Source organism: Anomaloglossus baeobatrachus, chromosome 5 (genome assembly GCF_048569485.1).
Source record: "Anomaloglossus baeobatrachus isolate aAnoBae1 chromosome 5, aAnoBae1.hap1, whole genome shotgun sequence".
NCBI classification, from domain to species: domain Eukaryota; kingdom Metazoa; phylum Chordata; class Amphibia; order Anura; family Aromobatidae; genus Anomaloglossus; species Anomaloglossus baeobatrachus.
The window spans coordinates 99,971,634-99,995,102 of record NC_134357.1 but is presented as its reverse complement, the minus strand read 5'-3'; the positions used below and the strand labels follow the sequence as shown (position 1 = coordinate 99,995,102).

At 42.8% G+C, this 23,469-nt stretch overlaps 1 protein-coding gene across 4 annotated transcripts in view; it reads left to right on the top strand.

Annotated features, from left to right (window-relative positions):
• The window catches only part of PRKG1 (protein kinase cGMP-dependent 1), a 1,599,245-nt gene extending 1,576,509 nt beyond the window's left edge, over window positions 1–22,736 (top strand). For all 4 annotated transcript variants that reach the window (XM_075348723.1, XM_075348724.1, XM_075348721.1 and 1 more), the window contains 5 exons: window positions 396–559; window positions 4,843–4,965; window positions 12,256–12,318; window positions 17,153–17,219; window positions 20,015–22,736. In XM_075348723.1, the coding sequence (XP_075204838.1) occupies window positions 396–559; window positions 4,843–4,965; window positions 12,256–12,318; window positions 17,153–17,219; window positions 20,015–20,113 (516 nt within the window). In that variant the 3' untranslated portion in view covers window positions 20,114–22,736. The remainder of the gene's footprint in view (window positions 1–395; window positions 560–4,842; window positions 4,966–12,255; window positions 12,319–17,152; window positions 17,220–20,014) is intronic.
• Window positions 22,737–23,469: the final 733 nt, after the last annotated feature.

Below are 23,469 nucleotides of genomic sequence, written 5' to 3'. Positions count from 1 at the left end.
AACATATAACATAAACCTCTCCCAACAGAGGTCACATTATAACATAAATAATGAATAAATAATTATTCTAGTTTTCAAAGTGATCATCTCACAGCATTTAACATATTTTAGGTATAGAGAAGCTGTTAGGAAAAAAACACATCTGTATATATTGCTGAGTTCCCTAAACTGTTTAGAAATAAGTTTACTTTGGATATGGATTTGTCACTGTGCAGGACTCCAATTTAATGTGGAATGAACAATGTCGGATTTATTATTTTCTGTTCATGATTTTTTGCCTTGGATCTTATGTCATGGGCTGTGAAGATATTTAGTTTACAGATGGCTTAGCCTTTGTCTAGAGGCAAACATTCTGCCAACCGCTTGGCTTTGATGATATTCTTCATCTTTCACAGGTTGACTTTGGCTTTGCAAAGAAAATAGGCTTTGGTAAGAAAACATGGACCTTTTGTGGAACCCCTGAATATGTAGCTCCAGAGATCATCTTGAACAAAGGTCACGACATTTCAGCAGACTACTGGTCACTGGGAATCTTAATGTATGAACTCTTGACTGGCAGGTATGGGAATCGCCATGATAAAAATAGTAAAAGCAAATCGTGGAAGATTTATGTTCTTGTCACTTTGATTATAGCTTTGGCATGAACGAGACTTGGCAATGGTCAATGTAAGATAATGCTTATTTAATAAGGTCCTAACAGAGCCATGCTCGAAACCTTAATATAGTATGGAAGTGCAGCAAGAAGTCATGGTGCTCAGCTCTCATTGTGACCCTGTGTAACACGATATAGATTTCTTTCTTCACTTATAAAAACATTTTCTTATATTTGTGAAGATGAGATATTACAATGTGAACATGGATTGATTCTAATATGAAATTGTATTCTAATATATATATATATTGAAATTAGTCGTAAAGGATTATCCCACTAGAATCATTTATTACTAGTCCAAATGTATGATCAATGGATGTTTACCCACAAGGAACCCCACAAATCAGGCATCCTATCCCCCTTGTGAAAGGAGCCGCGGTGGACATGTATGACTGGGTAGTGGTGGTCACACATGTATAGTCACTGCTGCACCATTGGTGAAGGACTATGGGACCTCTCTATTCCCGGGATCAGTTGTGTCCCAGGAGTTGACGCACTCTTATGCATAGGAGCTAATTGTTTTTTTTGGGGGTAAACCAGTGAAATCCTTATCAGAAGGAAGAATTCAACTTGAAAAGGAACTCTTTACAAGATTTTCTTTATAACTTGTATCTACAACTTTTTAGCCATCTTTAAAAGCACTCCTGGAAGTCCTTCACATGAGCCAAGCTGTTTCGCATATATAGGAGAATGCAGTTGTTACACACAATATGCTAATTGGTGCTGAACGGTCCATTGGGTATCTCTTTTATGCCCACAATTGAACGTTTTCTTCCTTTATTGACGTGGATAACGTCTTCTATGTCAACCACATAGCATGTGCAACTCTCTTTTAGAAGGAAACAAGATGTTTTTAGGGACAACAGACTGTGTGGATAGCAGTCTTGCAAGTCCTTCATAAGAGCCAGTTGCTCCTCATATATAGCAAAATGCTTTTTAGAATTGTCAGACACCATATCCTACTTGGTGCCGAGAGGTCCAATGAACGTCTCCGGACTGTACTCATCGGCTCGTCTGTGCCAATAATTGACGTGTCTCCTTCCTTCACTGACGTGGATGATGTCTTCTAAATCAAACACATAGCTTGTTTACAATGTGCAGATGGAAACCAGATGTGTGCAGGCACAACAGACTATGTGGCTGATGTAGGGCACGTCATCCACATCAATCAAGACAGGAGAAGTGACAGTTATCTGCATACAAGAGACGTCTAGCACAGTTATTAATGGCAGTTTATTTACTTGATATGGGAGGCATCTAGGCTCATATAAAGGACTTGCAGGAGTGTGAATATGGATGATTAAACGGTTGTGGTGACAGGTTCCTAATATGTATAACTGTATTTTAACTTCTTTGTGGATAATGAACAGTATATAGAAGTAAATAAGGGTGATCCTCAATAGGGTGGCCTGTAAAAGGGGTTTCTTTTTCTGGGACCATTACATGTACATGTTTAATGGACAGATTTCTACTGATCACTGGCTGAGTGGTTTCCCTAATGATAACTGCAATCACAGGGTCTCAGAAAGCAGGTTCAACCATGAATAGCTAGCCACCGATGGGCCTAATGAATGTAACTGGGATACCCAAAGTAGACAACTTCCTTAAGGCCCCGTTACACGCAACAACATCACTAACGAGATGTCGTTGGGGTCACGGAATTCGTGATGCACATCCGGCCTCGTTAGCGACGTTGTTGCGTGTGACACGTACGAGCGACTGCTAACGATGCAAAATACTTACCAAATCGTTGATTGTTGACACGTCGTCCATTTCCCAAATGTCGTTGCTCGTTTAGGACGCAGGTTGTTCGTCGTTTCTGAGGCAGCACATATCGCTACGTGTGACACCCCAGGAATGAGGAACAACACCGTACCTGCGTCCTCCGGCAACGAGGTGGGCGTGACTTTCATACGGCTGATCTCCGCCCCTCCACTTCTATTGGCCGCCTGCCGTGTGACGTCACTGTGACGCCGCACGAACCGCCCTCTTAGAAAAGAGGCTGTTTGCCGGCCACATCGACGTCGCTAGGAAGGTAAGTATGTGTGACGGGTACTAGCGATATTGTGCGCCACGGGCAGCAATTTGCCCGTGATGCACAAACGACGGGGGTGGGTGCTTTCACGATCGACATCGCTAGCGATGTCGCTGCGTGTAAAGCCCCCTTTAATCTTTAATGTTGTTGAAGTTCCCTCCTGGACAAGTAGCAAAGTGTTATGTGTTATAGCTCCATATATTACTGTAGTGGAGTCAATATTCTGTAAATAGAAGAAGTAAGTATTAGTGATGGGCGAATAGTATCTATCTGTGTTCAAATTATTCGTAACGAATCCCAAAGTACTATTCCTGTATTCATCACGAATAATGAACCTAATGAAAGTCAGTGGGGAACCCGAGCATTATTCTTGAAGATTTCCCAGACTTGCATTGGGTTCGTTTGTGACGAATACCGGAATAGTACTTTGGGATTCGTTACGAATAATCCAAGCATGAATAGTTACTATTTGCCCATTACCAGGGGCGGAATGAACGCAGTCTCAGGGATCGCGAACCGCGACCGGTCCCTGAGTTGCAGGGAACTCGCTGGCCCCAGCCCCTGTTTCAGCTGGATATACGCCCTCGGAGGCACACTTCTGACAGGAACGTGCATGTGTTTCTGAAAGACATGCATGTTAACCATACTGACCCACAGACACTTGCACTGCTTTCCCTACCCACCATCCGTCCTGCCGCCTGTGATTGGTTGCAGTCAGCTGACACACTGCCACTCAGGGTGGGGGCACGTCTAACTGCAACTACTTACATGCGCTGATGGGCAGGCAAAATAATGAATATTGAATTATCAGCTCCGGAAAGGAAAAGCGTGACCCGGAACGAGTTTGCCTGCATAACACAGCCCCGGGTGAGTATACCGCGCGCTCCTACCCCCCTATCCCTTCCACCAATATTTTTAATCTCTGGATTCTGGTCCCCATAGACTTATATAGGCACCAGATTTTTTCAATCCGGCAGTGTTCCACCGGTCCCGGATTTTGGCATATTCGATCAACTCTACTGCCTGCCATTGCAGGCCGGCTATAGAGGCGGGAGCCAGGGAGGGTGAGTATATTATACACCAGGAACTGGACAGTATACACAGAAGGGACCTAGGAGAAGATCATATATGCCAGGAGGGGGACAGTAGATACCAGGAGGTGCCCAGGTGAGGAACATATATACCAGGAGGGAGACAGTGTATTTCAAGAGGAGGACATTACATACCAGGAGGGGGTACAGTATATACTAGGAGAGGAACATATATACCTGGAGGGGGACAGCATATACCTGGAGGGGGACAGTATATACCAGTAGGGACCCAGGAGAGAAACATATATATCAAGAGGGGGACAGTGTATTCCAAGAGGGGAACATTACATACCAAGAGTGGAAAAGTATATACCAGGAGAGGAACATATATACCAAGAGGGGGGAAGCATATACCACGAGAGAGACAGTATATACCATGTGGGGCCCAGGAGAGGAACATATACTGTATACTAGGAGAAAGACAGTATATACCAGAGGTCCCAGGAGGGGGTCAGTATATACCAGGATGGGGGACATGTTAACCAGGATGGGGGCATATATACCGGGATGGGGAACATATATACCAGGATGGGGGACAATTACCAGGAGGGGTGACATTAGAACAGGATGGGGGACTATACTACATAATGGGGGGAGGGCAACTCATAAACTCATATGTCATTATAAGATTTAGAAGGCTTAATGTATACATACATATACATGCATCTGGCCAACATGCAGGGATGGGGGAGGGGCCCAGTTCCAAATTTTGCATCGGGGCCCATTGAACTTTAGTTACGTCACTGTCTATCACAAGTAAAGATGTCTAAAAAATAATGGAAGGCTTTGGGGACACTAATTTCCTACCTTTTTCAAGCTTTACAAAACAAGATTAATATAATACGACCTATAAAATGCTATAATCATCATGCCCTCATTATGTCTAACAAGCAATATTCCTCTTGTCCTGTATAAATAATATGCTGAGAAATTTCATTCTCGCTAACAGAGATACAATTTCCATTAACGTTCTAACAAGAAACATAATTTGCTTCTTCAAAGAAATAAAAGTAATGAGATTTCCATTTGCATTAATTGTATCAATTCCTTTTTCTTCACCCCAGCCCCCCATTCTCAGGTCCAGACCCTATGAAGACTTACAACATCATACTGAGAGGGATCGACATGATTGAATTTCCAAAGAAGATTACCAAAAATGCTGCTAATCTAATAAAAAAACTATGCAGGTGAGAATGAAAGCACGAAACGTAAAACATGGAAGAGCAAATTGTCTGTAAGACTTGGAACTTTGTTTCCAGAAATGTAGACAGGAGGACACTTCACCTTCATTTGCTTATACATAAGGACCCACATATTTACTATTTTGGTAGTTGTAGAAGGGCCTCACAGTTCTCCCCTTACATATGATATTGCGGAAGAGAAGGATCAGACACGTTGGATTTCCAATTACCATTCCCTTTGTTCTCTGGTACGTTGCTGCCATATAAAAATGATAATGGCTCCCCAATAGAAAGCCTAAGGGGTACTTTGCACACTACGACATCGCAGGTGCGATGTCGGTGGGGTCAAATCGAAAGTGACGCACATCCGGCGTCGCTATCGTCATCGGAGTATGTGAATAGTTTTAACTACGATTAACGAGCGCAAAAGCGTCGAAATCGTATGATCGGTGTAGCGTCGGTCATTTCCATAATTTCGGAAGGACCGATGTTATGATGTTGTTCCTCGTTCCTGCGGCAGCACACATCGCTCTGTGTGAAGCCGCAGGAGCGAGGAACATCTCCTTACCTGCGTCCCGGCTGCTTCTATTGGCCGCCTGCCGTGTGACGTCGCTGTGATGCCGCACGACCCGCCCCCTTAGGAAGGAGGCGGATCGCCAGCCAGAGCGACGTCGCAGGGCAGGTAAGTGCATGTGAAGCTGCCGTAGCGATAATGTTCGCTACGGCAGCTATCACAAGATATCGCAGCTGCGACGGGGGCGGGGACTATCGCTCTCGGCATCGCTACCATCGGCTTGCGATGTCGTAGTGTGCAAAGTACCCCTAAGAGTATTCGGAGAGTCAGAGAGATAGCTGTCTGCTTAATGATTAGTCGTTCAATAACTGTAATATGTTTGAGGGTCTTTAGATAGCTATCTTTCCAGATCCCTACATGCACATGCACGCTCAGCTCAACTGAACATGCATGCATTCTCAGTAGGGACAGGGCAGAAAGCTGCTGCCAGATACTTCTTCCAGTAACTTATTTCCCCTAGAACAAAAATGTAATACTCAAATTCTTGCTCAGTATCTCAGTTGACATGTTAAGGAACATTTGTAGGCTCCTGTACACACTAGATCATTGGATGGTCCTTCTAAAATCGGCACAATCAGACAGTTCACATATAAGATTTAATGTGCGCCGGTAGTGGGGTGCGTGGTTCTAACTCCTCATCAGCGCTTCTGCAATGTGATCACGAGACGCTGATAGGTTGCTATGACAGGCACAGAGGAGTCTTATGCAGATTCCTGGCTGTCATCACAGTACTCCTATGAAAGCCAGCCCATGGCCGGCATTCATAGGAGATTGTGATTTCTGCTATATACAGCAATGCTTTGTCATTGCCCACTAAGGGGACTATTAAATATAGTGAAAAGTAGAAAAAAATGTTTTAACAAATATAAAAGTTCAAGTCACCCCCCCACCTCCTTTTACTGCATTAAAAATTAAGAAAAAAACCAAAACATATCTGGCATCACTGAGTTTGTAAAAGTCTGATCTATCAAAATCTAATATATAAAGCTCAGTGTATGTATGTATGTATGTGTGTATGTATGTATGTCCGCTAAAGGAATTTGCACCGTCGCATTTACAATCATGAAATTTTGCTCAGGCAGGAAAATTTAACCCCGTGCTTTCCAGTTACTCTAAAAAAATCCTGCAGCCATTAAACTGAATGGAGCTAGGAGCTGCAGGCTATAAATAGCAACTGTCAGTGGTTGCTATAGGAACAAAATAAATTGTTAGTATAACAAGCTTATGTGTGAGGTAAAAAGATGTCGGTGGTGAGACGGATAAAGAGAGACAGAGACAGATGGGGAAAGAGACAGGTGGGGAAAGAGACAGACCTGGAAAGAGACAGACTGGCAAAGAGACAGACCTGGAAAGAGACAGACCGGGCAAAGAGACAGCCCTGGCAAAGAGACAGCCCTGGCAAAGAGACAGCCCTGGAAAGAGACAGCCCTGGCAAAGAGACAGACGGGGAAAGAGACAGATGGGCAAAGAGACAGGCCGGTCAAAGAGACAGATGGGCAAGGAGACAGCCCTGAAAAGAGGCAGTGGGGGAAAAAGGGAGACGGGCAAAGAGACAGCCGAGCAAAGATACAGCCGGGCAAAGAGACAAATGCCCAAAGAGACAGACGGGCAAAGAGACAGACCTGGAGAGACAGACCTGGAGAGAAAGCCCTGGAAAGAGACAGCCCTGGAAAGAGACAGACCAGGAAAGAGACAGACCAAGAAAGAGACAGAACTAGAAACAGACAGCCAGGAAAAGAGACACCCGGGCAAAGAGACAGCCGGGCAAAGAGACAGCTGGGCAAAAAGACAGCTGGGCAAAAAGAGAGAGCGACAGACAGATACAGAGATTGAGACAGATAGACTGATGCAAATACAGACAGAGAAATAGAAACAGACAGACAAGGAAAGAGACAGACAGTGAGACAGACAGACAGCGACACACAGACAGAGACTGGAAGAGAGACAGAGAGACAGTTACTATCCCAGGCAATGCCCGGGTACTACAGCTAGTCTAATATACATGTATCCAATCAGTGAACAGCATAATAAGAAAAAAAATCAAAACTTCAGATTTGCGATTTTGCGGCCACTGTAACAACAAAAAAAATGAACACAAATAAATAACAAGCAATGAAAACATTGTATATACCCCAAAATAATATCAATGAAAACATCGGCTCGGGGCGCAAAACATTAACCCCTCACACTGCCCCATATCGCGACCGGAGCAAAAATGTTTTTTTTTTTTTTGTTTTTTCTTTTTATTAATTTCAGAATTTTTTTCACCGCTTAAATCAAGCAAAAACTACATGTTTGATATCTATATAGTCATAATGGAGTGAAAAATCATACTGTCCGGTCATTTTTACAGTAAAATAAATGCTGTAAAAAACAAAAATAATTGCAGATTTTTAGTTGCTTTTTCGCACGCTGTGAGTTTTTTCCTTGCTTTTCATTACATCATTTGATAAAATAGATTGTGTCATTCAAAAGTAAAACTCATCCTGGAAAAAAACAAGCTGTATCGATGGAAAAATAAGGGGTTAAAAATGCAGCTTGCACAGCAAAAACACACAAAAAAGGGAAAGTTCAAAAAAAAAAAACAAAGCAAAGAAAAAATGCAGCAAAAATCTGATATACACTGAGCAGATTTCTTCTACATAGTTTGGTGCAGACACCTGTAGAAAATGATGCAGAAAAAAATGCAGTGTTTCTGTAGATAGAAACATAATCTCCCCACTTCCTACATATTCGTATCCGGCATCCCTAATAACGGTCGACAGTGAAGCTTTTCACTAAGAAATGATTGAGGTGCAGCTGAAATGTTCCTCAATGCGCAGAAAAATATTGCGGCAATATGGAAGTGCGACTGCTGCAGGTACAGTGCCTACAAGTAGTATTCAACCCCCTGCAGATTTAGCAGGTTTGATAAGATGCAAATAAGTTAGAGCCTGCAAACTTCAAACAAGAGCAGGATTTATTAACAGATGCATAAATCTTACAAACCAACAAGTTATGTTGCTCAGTTAAATTTTAATAAATTTTCAACATAAAAGTATGGGTCAATTATTATTCAACCCCTAGGTTTAATATTTTGTGGAATAACCCTTGTTTGCAATTACAGCTAATAATCGTCTTTTATAAGACCTGATCAGGCCGGCACAGGTCTCTGGAGTTATCTTGGCCCACTCCTCCATGCAGATCTTCTCCAAGTTATCTAGGTTCTTTGGGTGTGTCATGTGGATTTTAATCTTGAGCTCCTTCCACAAGTTTTCAATTGGGTTAAGGACAGGAGACTGACTAGGCCACTGCAACACCTTGATTTTTTCCCTCTTGAACCAGGCCTTGGTTTTCTTGGCTGTGTGCTTTGGGTCGTTGTCTTGTTGGAAGATGAAATGACGACCCATCTTAAGATCCTTGATGGAGGCCCCTTGGCTGAGAAACAGCCCCACAGCATGATGCTGCCACCACCATGCTTGACTGTAGGGATGGTATTCTTGGGGTCGTATGCAGTGCCATCCAGTCTCCAAACGTCACGTGTGTGGTTGGCACCAAAGATCTCGATCTTGGTCTCATCAGACCAGAGAACCTTGAACCAGTCTGTCTCAGAGTCCTCCAAGTGATCATGAGCAAACTGTAGACGAGCCTTGACATGACGCTTTGAAAGTAAAGGTACCTTACGGGCTCGTCTGGAACGGAGACCATTGCGGTGGAGTACGTTACTTATGGCATTGACTGAAACCAATCTCCCTACTGCCATGAGATCTTCCCGGAGCTCCTTCCTTGTTGTCCTTGGGTTAGCCTTGACTCTTCGGACAAGCCTGGCCTCGGCACGGGTGGAAACTTTCAAAGGCTGTCCAGGCCGTGGGAGGCCAACAGTAGTTCCATAAGCCTTCCACTTCCGGATGATGCTCCCAACAGTGGAGACAGGTAGGCCCAACTCCTTGGAAAGGGTTTTGTACCCCTTGCCAGCCTTGTGACCCTCCACGATCTTGTCTCTGATGGCCTTGGAATGCTCCTTTGTCTTTCCCATGTTGACCAAGTATGAGTGCTGTTCACAAGTTTTGGGAGGGTCTTAATTAGTCAGAAAAGGCTGGAAAAAGAGATAATTAAACCAAACATGTGAAGCTCATTGTTCTTTGTGCCTGAAATACTTCTTAATACTTTAGGGGAACCAATCAGAATTCTGGTGGTTTGAGGGGTTGAATAATAAATGACCCTCTGAATAAACTTTTCACAATTTAAAAAAAAAAAAAAAGAAATAACATTCTTTTTTGCTGCAGTGCATTTCACACTTCCAGGCTGATCTACAGTCCAAATGTCACAATGCCAAGTTAATTCCGAATGTGTAAACCTGCTAAATCTGCAGGGGGTTGAATACTACTTGTAGGCACTGTATATGTGTCTGAGAAACTGTGGAAAGGAAGCGCACATAGGGTTTTATCCGATATAGAGTAAACGCAGGGAATGGGACAGGTACTCACCTGCTGCAGTTGTGACAGCACAACTCCTTACAAGCACAAAGTAGATGAAATGGTGGTCAGCTGCAGCCCCGATACAAGCAGTAAATATAAAAATGGTTTATAGAAATCAGGTTAAATGCTGCGCTAAAAACCACAGATCCAAGACATATAGTGAATTCCTTTTCTTTATTTTCACAGGTCAGCGCGTTTCAAAGACATCTCCGTCTTCTTCATCAGGACAAACACAAAAAGGAATAGCATAGCACATGTTGCATGCAAGGGGTACATATATACAACTGAAAAAAGTAGCCACGTTTACAAAAATGACGTCTGCCTTCCCATGACTAAGAGTCTTCACATGTTCCTGCCCATCCCATGTGACTCTAAAGGGTGCTTTACACGAGATGAGCTATCGTACGATGCATCGTCGGGGTCACGGTTTTTGTGACGCACATCCGGCATCGTTCACAACGTCGTCTCGTGTAACACCTCCGAGCGACGCAGAATCGCTCACAAATCGTGGGTCGTGTACTCGTCGCTCAGTTTCAAAATATTGTTTATTTAAAATGGCGCCGGTTGTTCATCGTACCCGGGGCAGCACACATCGCTCCGTGTGACACCCCGGATGCGGAAGGAAGGAGATGGGCGGGAAGTTTACGTCCCGCTCATCTCCGCCCCTCCGCTTCTATTGGCCGGCGGCTGTGTGACGTCGCTGTGACGCCGAACGTCCCTCCCCCTTCAGGGAGAGGATGTTTGCCACCCACAGTGACGTCGATCAGCAGGTAAGTACGTGTGACGGGGGTTTCACGACTTTTTGCGACACGGGCAGTGATTTGCCCGTGACGCACAAACGACGGGGGCGGGTACGATCGATCGTGAAATCGCACAATCGGTCGTCTCGTGTAAAGCAGGCATTAGTCATGGGAAGGCAGACGTCATTTTTGTAAACTTGGCTACTTTTTTCAGTTGTATATATGTACCCATTGCTGGCAACATGTGCTATGCTGTTCCTTTTTGTGTTTGTACTAATGAAGAAGATGGAGATGTCTTTGAAACGCGCTGACCTGTGAAAATAAAGAAAAGGAATTCACTATATGTCTTGGATCTGTGGTTTTTAGCGCAGCATTTAACCTGATATCTCTAAACCATTTTTATATTTGCAGGTATATGTGTGTGATATATCAGATAGGTCAAATAGGATACAATTAAAAGGTCCAGAGTAATCCCAGCTATGTGCACGCCAATGTGTCACTGCTTTTGGCCTGTTTCTCACGTCAGTGATTCTGGTACGTATGTGCTACTTTTTATATGTACTAGAATCACTGACATTCGCAGACCCATTATAATCAATGACTGATTTTTCACTGACCGTGTCTCCGTGCGGCGAACATGCGTGTCCGTGATTACCGCATGGAGACATGTCCGTTTTTTTCTGGCATCAGTAATGTCCCACGGACCACAATAGTGTGATCTGTGAAACATGTACCGGAAAAGCACGGACATTGAAAATAAAAAGCATTTTATACTCACCTTCTCCAGAGACGCTGTCTCCGGCCTCTGCTGCCTGCTGCTTCAGAGTCGGCTAATTACTGTCATGAATATTCATGTACGCAGGCACAGCCGTCCCGGAAGTAGCTGCAGCGGAGTCAGCGGCAGCAAGAAACACAGCAGAGCCAAAGAGTTCAGCACCATGGACAGCAGGAGCGAGGACAGGTGAGTATACGTCCATGTGCAATCACGGATGACGGATCACGTCTCACGTATTGCACATGGACAACCCATGTGTGCCGTGAATCACGGCACACGGTGGGACATAGGTGTTTTTAACACGTCACTGAAAAAAGTCTGTGTTTTTCACTGACGTGTGAAACAGGCTTTATATACTATGGCATTGATTTTATAGCCTCAGCTATGAGATATAATATATTAATAGTCTAATAATAATATCTGCTATATAGTGATAAATGGTGTCAGTTCTGGCAAATAAAACATTTACAGCCATAAATTGAAATAATCAAACGTAGATTTTAATTATAATTCTGCAAAACCAGTTACTTGTTATATTTCGAATTTTCCTAGAAAGAATCAGTTTCCTCTTTTTATGCTGGAGTGTGCTGCCCTCTTCTGGTTTTTTGGTGTTACTGCTCACAACAATATACAACGTAGCATTATCATGAGCCCATCATATTGACCTATTGTGCTAAAGTTTGATGTATACCATATAATTCATATATTTTTATTAATTTGGGTTCCATTTTACCATTTTTTTCTTACTAGGGACAATCCGTCAGAAAGGTTAGGAAACTTGAAAAATGGAGTCAAAGATATCCAAAAGCACAAGTAAGTGATTGATGATGACGGTAACCGTAATTGTCCTCATGTATGATGTTCAATAGTAAATAAGTCTGATTCCTCATCATTTTATGTCAGATGAGTGTATAACAGCCTTTTCATAAATGGCAGGTGCTGGAACTCCCTATAAGTTATTTGGTTTAGGCCTGAAACACACATCCGTTAAAAACACACACATGCCGCGAGACACGTATTTTCCCTGCGTGTTGCGTGTGGTAAGTACGTGTCTCGAGTACGTGCGGTCCACGTGTGTTCTCCGTGTGCTATCCGTGATAACACACGGAGAACCAGTAATTTGCATACTGACGTGGTTCTCGCTGCTGTCCAGGGTTCTGATGTTCGGCTCCAGCCCCGCCCACTCCCCGCTGATGCTGCTTCCGGCCGATCGGAGGGGCGGAGATTAGCGCCCGTGACAGCACGCCCACCTCCTTTACACGCTCATAACGAGCGGTGGCCGGCAGGAAAATTTGCAGCGGAAGAATCGGCGGGGCTGGTGGAGTTGAGTATGTTTTTTTTTTATTTTTATATTAATGACACGTGTTCTCCGGCGCGTGTCACACTGAACCGCATCCACACTACATCCGTGTGGTACGGGTGCTGGCCGTGTGACACCCGTGCTGCCGGAGAATACGTGAACATGTCAGCGTGAAAAAATCACGGACTCATGTAAGTACAGAACGGACACACGTTCCGTTCCAAAATACTTACGTGTGTCCAAACAATAATGAAAACATAGGTCCACGTGTCTCCGTGCCGCCAGTACATGAAAAAACTGCCAAACACGTACCGGCGGCACGGATGTGTGTCTTAAGCCTTAATGAAATAAAATCAATATAGTATTTTATTTGACTGATTTTCATAATTAAAGGCCTTTATATAATGTTCAAATTACCTGGGATACTATGCATAGAGTTCTGGTGTTTAGAATTCTGGATTCTGTTATGTGTCCATTTAGAACAGTAGAACTAGCACCGCATGCAGAACTTTTCTTTCTGCCCTAAAACCAGACACATAATAAAAGCCATAAAGACCCTATAATATTCATAAAAACCCTATAATATTCATAAAGACCCTATAATATTCAATGGGGTCCCTCTGTTTCTGTTGGCATCTGTTATGTAATGGTTCCATTTTGGACCTTAATTCCATTTGAACCTTATGAAACTGCCAATGATTTGAATTAAATTTTACTTAGAATTTGAAATCGCCAAGTCGTACCAAAGGGGTTGTGTTGGTTAAAACTCATATTCCTGTAAATCAGTGGTGGTCATAAATCACAGACTTGGCCACTATTATTGTGTCCTTCACTTTGATTAAATTACTCCTAAAAAGGAAATCTGTCAGCAGGTTTTTGCTATATAAGCTGAAGCCATACTGTAAGGGTTAAGACAAAGTTCAGGCATGCCTGTGTTGTCACAGTCAGATCTTTTGTTTATTTGCTATGTTTGTTTTAGCACCTGGACTTTTATCATTGTTGTGGCTAGCTGCCATGTTTTCTGGCATGTCCCCTCCTTTGACACCTGTGCAATCTCTGTAGAGAGTCTAGTGTGGGCAGGACAGTTCACTGGGCTCAACTACATGACTAAAGCTAAAAATGCACAATGTGTCAGAACAGCTGCAGCCAGTAATCTAAGTGATACATCGTTGGATTCAGAATCTCCTTTCTTACATCATGCTGCTCTCAGGTGAGGTAGCAAAAACCTGCTGACTGATTCCATTTAAAGCTTTTCTACACTAGTTATTTGCATGACTTTAAATTATCTACTGTCATGATTCAGGACCGGTATTCTCTTCTCCAGAGTTTCCCATACCCGGCCTGGTCATGTCAGGGGTTAACTTCCATCAGCCTCGTTTCAGGAGACACTATATCTGGTCTCTGCACTTGCATTCCTGTGCTGGTTATAGTTTTGCTCTGCAGCCTGTGACTGACTCTGGTGAGATTTCCTGTTTGATATGACTCCTTGTTACCATGCCTTGACCTGTGCCCTCCCCCGTTCGTCTGTCTGTCCCTGACTTCGCGCTCCTGTCTGTTGTTTGTGTTTCCCTCTGCATACCTGATCTCCCGGCTTCTGACTTGGTTGTGTTTTCTGACTTGATTTTGATCCTCCCTCTGCACTGACTTGACTTCCCGGCTAGACCCGGACTGTTTGACTACTCTATTGCCCTCTGGTGGTTTACCTGTTAACTGCCTGCTGAAGTTACTCTGCTGTACTTCAACCTTTTTTCTGTTATAGTGTTAGGCTTTGTGCGCACGTGTGCGCACTGAACCGCACCGAAATGGTGCCGGCGAGAACGTGTGCTCTGCCTGCAGCTCCTGCCATAGACAGAGCAGGGGCTGGCGGCAAAGCGCATGGAAGAAGTGACATGTCACTTCTTAGAACGCAGCGATTCGGGCAGCAGCCGAAGCGCTGCGTTCTAATATGCCACGTGCGCACGGCCCCTGCACAATCTTCATAGATTGTGCAGGGGACGCAGGACGCATGCAGTTACGCTGCGCTACAAAGCGCAGCGTAACTGCATGAATTACGCACACGTGCGCACATAGCCTAACTTTGACTCTCCTTCACTACTCTGCTGCCACCTAGTGGGAAATACGCTGTACTACATCTTACCAGCCCTTTGTACAGCGTGACACTTTTACATTTCAATCAATGGAACATTATTATTTGCATGCACAATGTAAAGTGGCAAAAAGATAAGATTTCTCGAAATATTCTCTCTTTAAGGGCTTGCTCACACTAGTGTATGACTCGGACAAGTGCAATACAAAAAAAAAGGATTGCACTCAATCCCACGTTATTCCATTAGGCACAGCAGATCTGCATTTTTTTTTCTTAGCTGTATTCGGCATGAGGAGAAAATGCAGATGCTGCAAATGGATGTGTAAATCGGATGAGACTCACCTGTTCAAGGCTATCGGTGAGCGAAAAAAAATCGGATGCAACATGGACCAACATAGCGGCATCTAATTTTTCATACTCTAGTGTGAGCATACCGTAAGGCCTCATTTAGACTGATATATATATATATATATATATATACTGTATATATATATATTTTTTTTTTAAATCAGTCAGGTGAAACACGAATCACAGGTCAATTTACGCTGAGCAAAAAAGTAGCCCAGTTAGGATGGAGAAATCCCATCCACTTTGCTGGAACTAGACGCTGTGTTTTTGACGTGATGAAAGCACAAAGCGTCAAAAACGTACGAAAACCTCATTATGGGCACACAGCCTTACAATGTTTATAAAGAACAGCACATAGATTGCACATAAATAGCAAGTGTGTGTTGTCCGCGATTTTCACAGGCCCATAAGGGCTGATTCATTATTGCTTTTATACTTTTTTTTGTCTATTTTTGTTTTTTCTTTACTTATTTTTTATTTGTACCACCACAAGAACTATACTCTAACTAACGGATATTTTTATTTGTGTAACTGTGGGGAGAAAATGTAGCAAAATTTCAAGTAATTTTACACTAGAGATGTAGCATAACATGCTTGATGAATTGGGCCCAAAGTATCTAGTTGTATAAAAGCATTGGCCAATTGCCAAATGACGGGACACGTTCCTGGCATTTCTTTCTTTCGGGCCGTGCTGTATAAGTCCCTGAATGCACACCCTTAGGAGCTGACTAAATGTTATGGTAACGTCATGGCCAAGAATGTTTTTCCTAAGAGATGTTGGGAAAATTATTCTTATCAAGTCATGTTAACTGCATGAAATGTGGAAAATGACTTCATCTGTTTTGCCTTTGATACAAAAATAGCGATTATGTTCCCACGACAAAGTTATGCTGTTACCTGGTCATGTCTGTTGCGATCAAGTTATATGCTATGTTCAGTCTTAAAGGGTTTGTCCATAAATACTTTATACCTATCCATGGGATTGGTTATAGAGGTATAATCACTTGAGGTCTGACCATTCGGATCTCCACCGACTTGAAAATAAAGGTCCCGAAGTCCTCTATGTGAACAATGGCCATAGCACCATTCATTTCTATGGAAGTGGTAATGTGAAACACAATGAGGGCAAGGAGCCATCATAAGACTAGAAGAGTCGTCATCACAGAAACGTCCTATAATACGCTCTTCTAGTCAACTGACCTCTGCAGCTAATCACAGTCTTTAGCAGTTTGATGACATCCAAACGGCACAGACATCGCTTCCTGGGCCTTGTTAGGCCTCTGGAGCGGCCTGTGCTGAATCAACGAGGTGACAGAGTGTGAGTATGATGCCGTTTAATATTTTGAAAACATATATGCCTAGGAAAAGAAAGTTGTCAGCATCGGTTAACCCCTTTAACATTCAGGTACGTTAAAAACTCTCAAAGAAAGTAGAGAAAAAAAGTATTCAGCTCACCCATGTAAGGTCCTCCAGTCTGCGGTTGATGCACGTAGTCCTGCGGACAGGCAGGTCCGGCTTCAGAGTAAACGGTAATAGAAAATGAGTGGGACTCAGCACCAATATGGATGAATAAAAATCTTCATGCTTTATTTGAAAAGTTTAAAAATAAAGAAAAGGGTCACAAATCATCCAAAATCGCCATGCGACTTGCCGTGCGGCTTGACGCGTTTCGGACACAAAAGGGGAATTTAAAAACAGTCCTTAATCATAAGCCTTATGAGTCCCACTCATTTTCTATTACCAAAAACTCTCAAAGACCTCCCTTATGAGAAGAATGACGAAAATATTCTATGGTGGATTTTCAACTTTTCTTAGATGTCTTGTACTTATCAAATGCTCAAGTCATACATTATTCATTGTACTTATTTATTCTATTGTTTAGAATTATTTTTGTGTTTTATTGTGTCTTTTAGATGGTTTGAAGGCTTTAATTGGGAAGGTTTAAGAAAAGGTACACTCACACCTCCTATAATCCCAAGCGTAAGTATCTGACCAGCTCCTGACACACCCAATATGCAAAACTATCTGTAGGCCTCACTACATTGTAATTTACAGCATAAGGCAAAGTTATGAATGATATTAAAGGGAACCTGTCACCGTATGTTTATAATATTCACCTAACGGTCGGTGCGGAGCAGACCGTTTGGATGGGCATCTCCGTTCTCTGGGTCCGTGCCTCCTCTTTTGGCCATCTTTGTCCTCTTTCTTCTGAAGCTAGTGTGGATGATGCGTTCTACATCATCTACACTAGCCGACATTGAGGTCCCGCACAGGCGCACTACAATACTTTGATCTGTCCTACTCAGGACCTGCGCAGGACCTCAATGTCGGCTTGTGTGTATGACATAGAACGTATCATCCACACTAGCTTCAGAAGAAGGACAAAGATGGCTGAAAGAGCAGGCACGGACCCAGAGAATGGAGACGCCCATCCGACCAGTCTGCTCCGCACCGACCGTTAAGCGAGTATTATAAACATCCGGTCACAGGTTCCCTTTAAAGAAAGCTACATAGTACATAATAGCGATTAGTCAAAGTCTGGGGTGCACAATGAGTCAGACATCCGCAGATACAGATCCGAAGGCTTTGTGTTTACTTTACATCTCATTCTAAACAAAATATAAAGAAGTCAAAGCAGGGATATAGAAACATTAAAGTCATTATTAATATTACAATATAGAATCATTTTAATCTGTAACATCCAGCAATTGGATACTACTTATTCTAAAGGGGCATTTACATGGCAAGATAATCGTGACAAGTCTCACGATTATCTGAAAATGTACACTGCAAAATGCTTGTTCGTCAGGTGAAATGATCATTTGTGCAGCACAAAAAATCAACGTTCTCGGCAGTGCATCATCCTCGAGCAGCCTATGTGCACTAGCGGTCCAGAACAGATCACTCAGTTACACATCGCTTACCTCGGTCTGCCTTTGTAAACAGGCATTTAAACGACCACTGATCTGTAAAAGTTTACCGATTGGCGGCTGTATTGTGCCGCTAGTAGGTCAATGTGAATGGACTATAGGTAATTTTTCCTTTCAGAGGGGTAAAGATTCAGTTTTAGGCTGTAGATCTTTAATTTCTTGGAACATATATACAATATATTATGCTCCCGTGAGTGTACTATGTGAGGAAGAGGCAGTCCTAATGGTATTTATAGTGTATATGATGCATATCTAGGCTTTCTATTTTCTTACTTGTGGTCTTAGAATAAAACCTGAAGGATATTCAAGCTCACAACACATCTGAATCTCATATATTTGTTTGTTCAAAATGGTTGACATAAAAAAAAGTTTATATTTACATTGCTGCTCACGTCTCTGGCTCCTCACGGTTCTCCATCTGCTATTGGTTGCATCGTTCTGTTTCACCGCCGTGGTTTTGCGCATGCGTAAGGTCACAATGTACATGCACCGTGACTTTGTGCCGTTTCACTCAGAACCGCTCCAGGTGTCATAAACGGGAATCCTGGCCTAGCATGAAGAGGCCTGGGATTTCAGAAAATGTGACACGGGCAATGGTGAGTAGAGGAGGGGCTGGGAGACGGGAGTGGTAAGGTGACTATAAGTGGTTTCGTATTTCACTTTTTTTATGGTTTGAGACACCCTAGAGCATAATAAGGGATGTTCAATTTGTGAAGGATAAATTTGTTAAATTTCCAAGGAAAATCCATCCGCTCATCTGTGCAAAGGTGTATAAAAACCAGATCCTCGCTATACAGTCTGCCTTTACTAACATTAGTGAAAGAATGGGTCATACCAAAGAGCTGATACCAGCACGGTCCTGTAGTAGGATTACACCATTGAAATTTCTTGCCTCCTCATTTTACAATTACTTATAAGTGGTATTATTGAAAAGTAAGAGAGGAACCAAAGCAAGTTACAAAGCGAGGCCGCCGAGTACTGACGCACATGGCACATAAAAGTTAGTCATGTTCTCCTGACTCAATCATTGTAGCGCTCCAAATCTTTGAGATTAGCACCAGCACAAAATCTTTGCCCTGGGAGCTTCAGGACTTGGGTTTCCACGGGTGAGTCTCCCTCTTTGGGACGCGTCAGTGTCACCCATAACTAATAATAGAGGCAAACAGTACATAGGCGCTTACAGGGCAACCCCCCCTTGGCCACAGGTACAATTTTAGCGAGTAATTTTCCTCACTTTATACCGTACACCTGGATAGGAAGCAGTGCCCCAGCTCATTTGGATCTTCTCACAAGAGAGAGGTCTTCTCCTGGAAATGGTGTTCACTCTTCTTCTTGAGCCTTTATTCGGTTTTCGTTATTCAGGCTTCTGTTTTTTTCTGGAGACTATATTTGGTATTCAGTCTTTGGTTCCTTTTGGAGATGGTGTTTCGTTTTCTGTCTTTTGGTTCCTTCTGGTGCCTGATTGCTCTCAGACCCCTCTATGGCAATGTTGGCAGTAAGCTGCTCTGCTGCTCACACGACCTTTCCCTGCCAACTCCTCCCTTTCTTGACCATCTCGGGCTTTTATAATAAACCACTGTGATCCAGCACCTCTTCCAAACTCTTCACTCAGGGAAACACACACTCCACTCTTTAGTTCCTGTTTGTTCTTTCCAACCAGCAGATGGCGATATTCACTTGCAGATGCTGTAATATGTTGTCTCAGTGCATGTTTTCGTTCAACACCCCTTTACATAATAAGACGCTAGTATAATACAGTATATAGCACATGGTAGGGGAAGAAGCTGTGACAAACTGATGTCTTTTATTTCTCCTGACTTTCTTTCTTGATTTCTTCTTTTGCAGGTTGCATCCCCAACAGACACAAGCAATTTTGACAGTTTTCCAGAAGACAATGACGATCCTCCACCTGATGACAACTCAGGATGGGACGTAGACTTTTAATGCATTTTTCTTACCTGCTTCTGCCTTGCTGAAGACAGCTTTCCTGAAACATGGCTGCCAAGAGAACAAAAGAAAGAACTGGGGAAGATTAATGCTCGGGGTCACCATGATGCCTTGATTGATGCTGCTATAGTAACTACAGTGGCATTAGGACTTATTGCTTAGTTCACAATAACCCTCTTTAACATTTTTTTTTTTGGTTTTCCCCTTTAATATAGCAGTCGACATGGTGGTCCTGAAGCAAAGCCTCATTCAAAGATATATGCTTTCTATTATTGCAGAGTTCACAATTTACCTTTTGAACAGTATAGTGTAAGATGTATTAGAACTGTACATATTTTGTAGCTAGTACTATCCATAGGAAGGAATAATTTATTTCGGTACAGTTGCCATGAGAGGCGGGGATGCCTTATAGGAGGGATGTGAAGTATAACCCCCTCCATCTGCTGTTATACTACGCTCTCACCATCATCTGGCTGGCTGGGGTTGATGGGATCAGTAGTTCAGCAGCAGCAGCAGTAGGGTCAAATATGCATGTTCCTCTTTAAAGTGCATAACTGAAGACTTACTGCAGGTCAGAGTAGATAAACATGGGAAATATTTATTAATGTTTTACCCCAGCTGTGTCCTGCTGAAAAATACTCTTTCCTTAAATTGAAGTGTTCCCTATTGCCAGTGCAAATATACGGTACGCAAAGGCTGAACTAATAAACTAATATCCAAGATTATGCAGCATAGTGAAGTAGTCCCTGGTGCCCTATAGCATTTACCGAATGGGTTGGGAGACCATGGGGCTCCGCTTTATACAAAGGGTTACAGGCGGCCACTGATCACTGATAGTAATATAAGATCTCGAGGGGAAGGTACGTTACCCTGCTGAAAGGTGCACAAAATACCCTCCGGGAATATTGCAAAGCAGCCTAGTCTTTAGAATCCCTTTAACATAGTGACAGCCGTTGACATCTTTAAAGGATAAGGACAGGTTTAGGGACTTTTTTTTTACTTAACTGCATGTATTTGAGGCTAAAAATAATTTTTGCAATTGGGTTTTATTAAAAATTTTGCAAATTTTGAATTTTAGAGGCTTTTATGTTTTCCTAAGTCGACTAAGTTTCTGTCAGCGAGTTCAATCTGATGGGATGTTTGTAAAAGGGCATCCACATACAAACACTCAATGAAGAAGCTCGTTCATTGGGTGAATTGATGTTTTGTGCAGCATAAGCAATCATCATTGTCGTCATGGGTAAACAGCATTCTATTCTATTCTAGTATGGATCACTCAGTACTCATCGTTTACTTGCCTCAGTCAAACAACCTCCAATAACTAAAAGCTTACCGATTGGCAATTGCATAGTGTTGCACTGCGGAGAACTATGGCAGTCGGTGTGCACTGAGCATTGTAGTATGGATCACTCAGTGCTCATCGTTTACTTGCCTCAGTCAAACAAACTCCGATTACTAAAAGCTTACCGATTGGCAATTGCATCGCGTTGCACTGCGGAGAACTATGGCAGTCTGTGTGCACTGAACATTCTAATATGGATCGCTCAGTGCTCATCATTTACTTGCCTCAGTCAAACAACCTCCGATTGGTAAAAGCTTACTGATTGGCAGTTGTATCGTGTCACACTGCTGAGAACTATGGTAGTCTGGGTGCACTGAGCATTCTAATATGGATCGCTCAGTGCTCATCATTTACTTGCCTGAGTCAAACAACCTGCGATTGGTAAAAGCATAACATAAAGACAGAGATCCTGTTTGCAGCGATGTGTCACTTACTGAGCTGTTTGCTGTTATTTTGATAAAATCAATGTTTTCTCTCTGCAGGTCTAGCAGTTATACAGAGTTCATGAATATAGTGGACTACCTAGCAGCACACCAAGTAGTCCTCTAATGATAAAATCACTGATTAATCAGCAGTAGATTATCAAAACTGCACAAAGCAGCCCAGTAAGTGACATATTGCTGGAATCAGGATCTCTGTCCCTACGTTATCCTGCTTTTAGATTTGGTGGCAAAAACCTGGTGACAGAGTCCCTTTAAATCAGCTAAGAGGATCTGCTGGTCATAAATTTACACAAAGGATTTGGGTAAAAGACAGATAAGAGTCAGAAACTCCCCTCAACTCACTGACGGTTTCCTAGTTAACTCATTCTACTCTTAGGGAAACAGAAACTTTAGAAGGCAAAAGGTGCAACAGTTTTTAATGAAACCCGATTGCAAAAATGATTTACATGCATTTAAGTTAGAAAAAAACAAATGCCCATGAATGTGTTCATGTCATTTAAGATATTATCCTTTTCTAGTGGATAAATGGCTTTATTCCCACGACTGTTGGTTTCAGTTACCACCAGTGAGTGTAAGCAGTAGATAGACCATAATAATCTGTATAATACAAAAGTTCCCCAGTAAAGTGCTAAATTGGACGTTTCTTTTTCCGCACTCATTGTGAGGACCACAATCATTTGGTCATTTTATGTTCATGTCAGTCCAATTTTCAAAGCTGTGTATTTTTTTTTTACTTGTGTTCATGACCAGACTGAATGTTAACCTCTCTTTTGTTAGATTTTTAACAATTCTATTAATAAAAAAGCACAACTGTTGCATATGCTGTTGAAAATAATCATGGAAGGTATCGTATTCATTCATCCATCTTCATCCACAACATTGAATGTACTTATCCAAGTTCTAGGTTCTTGAGTGGTAGTGGACTATGAATAGGGACATTAGTAAGGTCTACACATCCCTAGGGCCATTTATATAATGAATAACTAGAAGAGTCACTCATACATTCCTGGTAATATATAGATCCATGGCTACTCAATTATCACTGGGCATAATTGGTGATGGTGGAGCCTACAATCATGATATTAGAAGAAATACTTGAAAAAAGATACTATCGTTACCTCACCTGATGAAGTGTCTTAAGGCCCCTTTACACACTGCAACATCGCGTGCGATATCGCTGTAATATCACCGGTTTTGTGACGTAATAGCGACCTCCCCAGCGACATTGCAATGTGTGACACGCATCAGCGACCTGGCCCCCGCTGTGAGATCGCTGATCGCTACATGTCATTGAGGACCATTCTTTGGTCCTTTGTTTCCCGCTGCGCAGCATGTGTCGGTGAGTGTGACACCGTTACAACGACATTGTTACCGAGCCAGCCCATAGGCATGCTAGCGTTCCCTTTCCAGCGAGGTCGTTCTGCAGGTCGCTGCTGCGTCATTGGCCAGATCTGCCTGTTTGACAGCTCACCAGAGACTTTCCAGCGATCCCGGCCAGGTCGAGATTGCTGGTGGGATAGCTAGAAAGTCTCAGTGTGTAAAGGGGACTTAAGATGAGGTCAGATAGA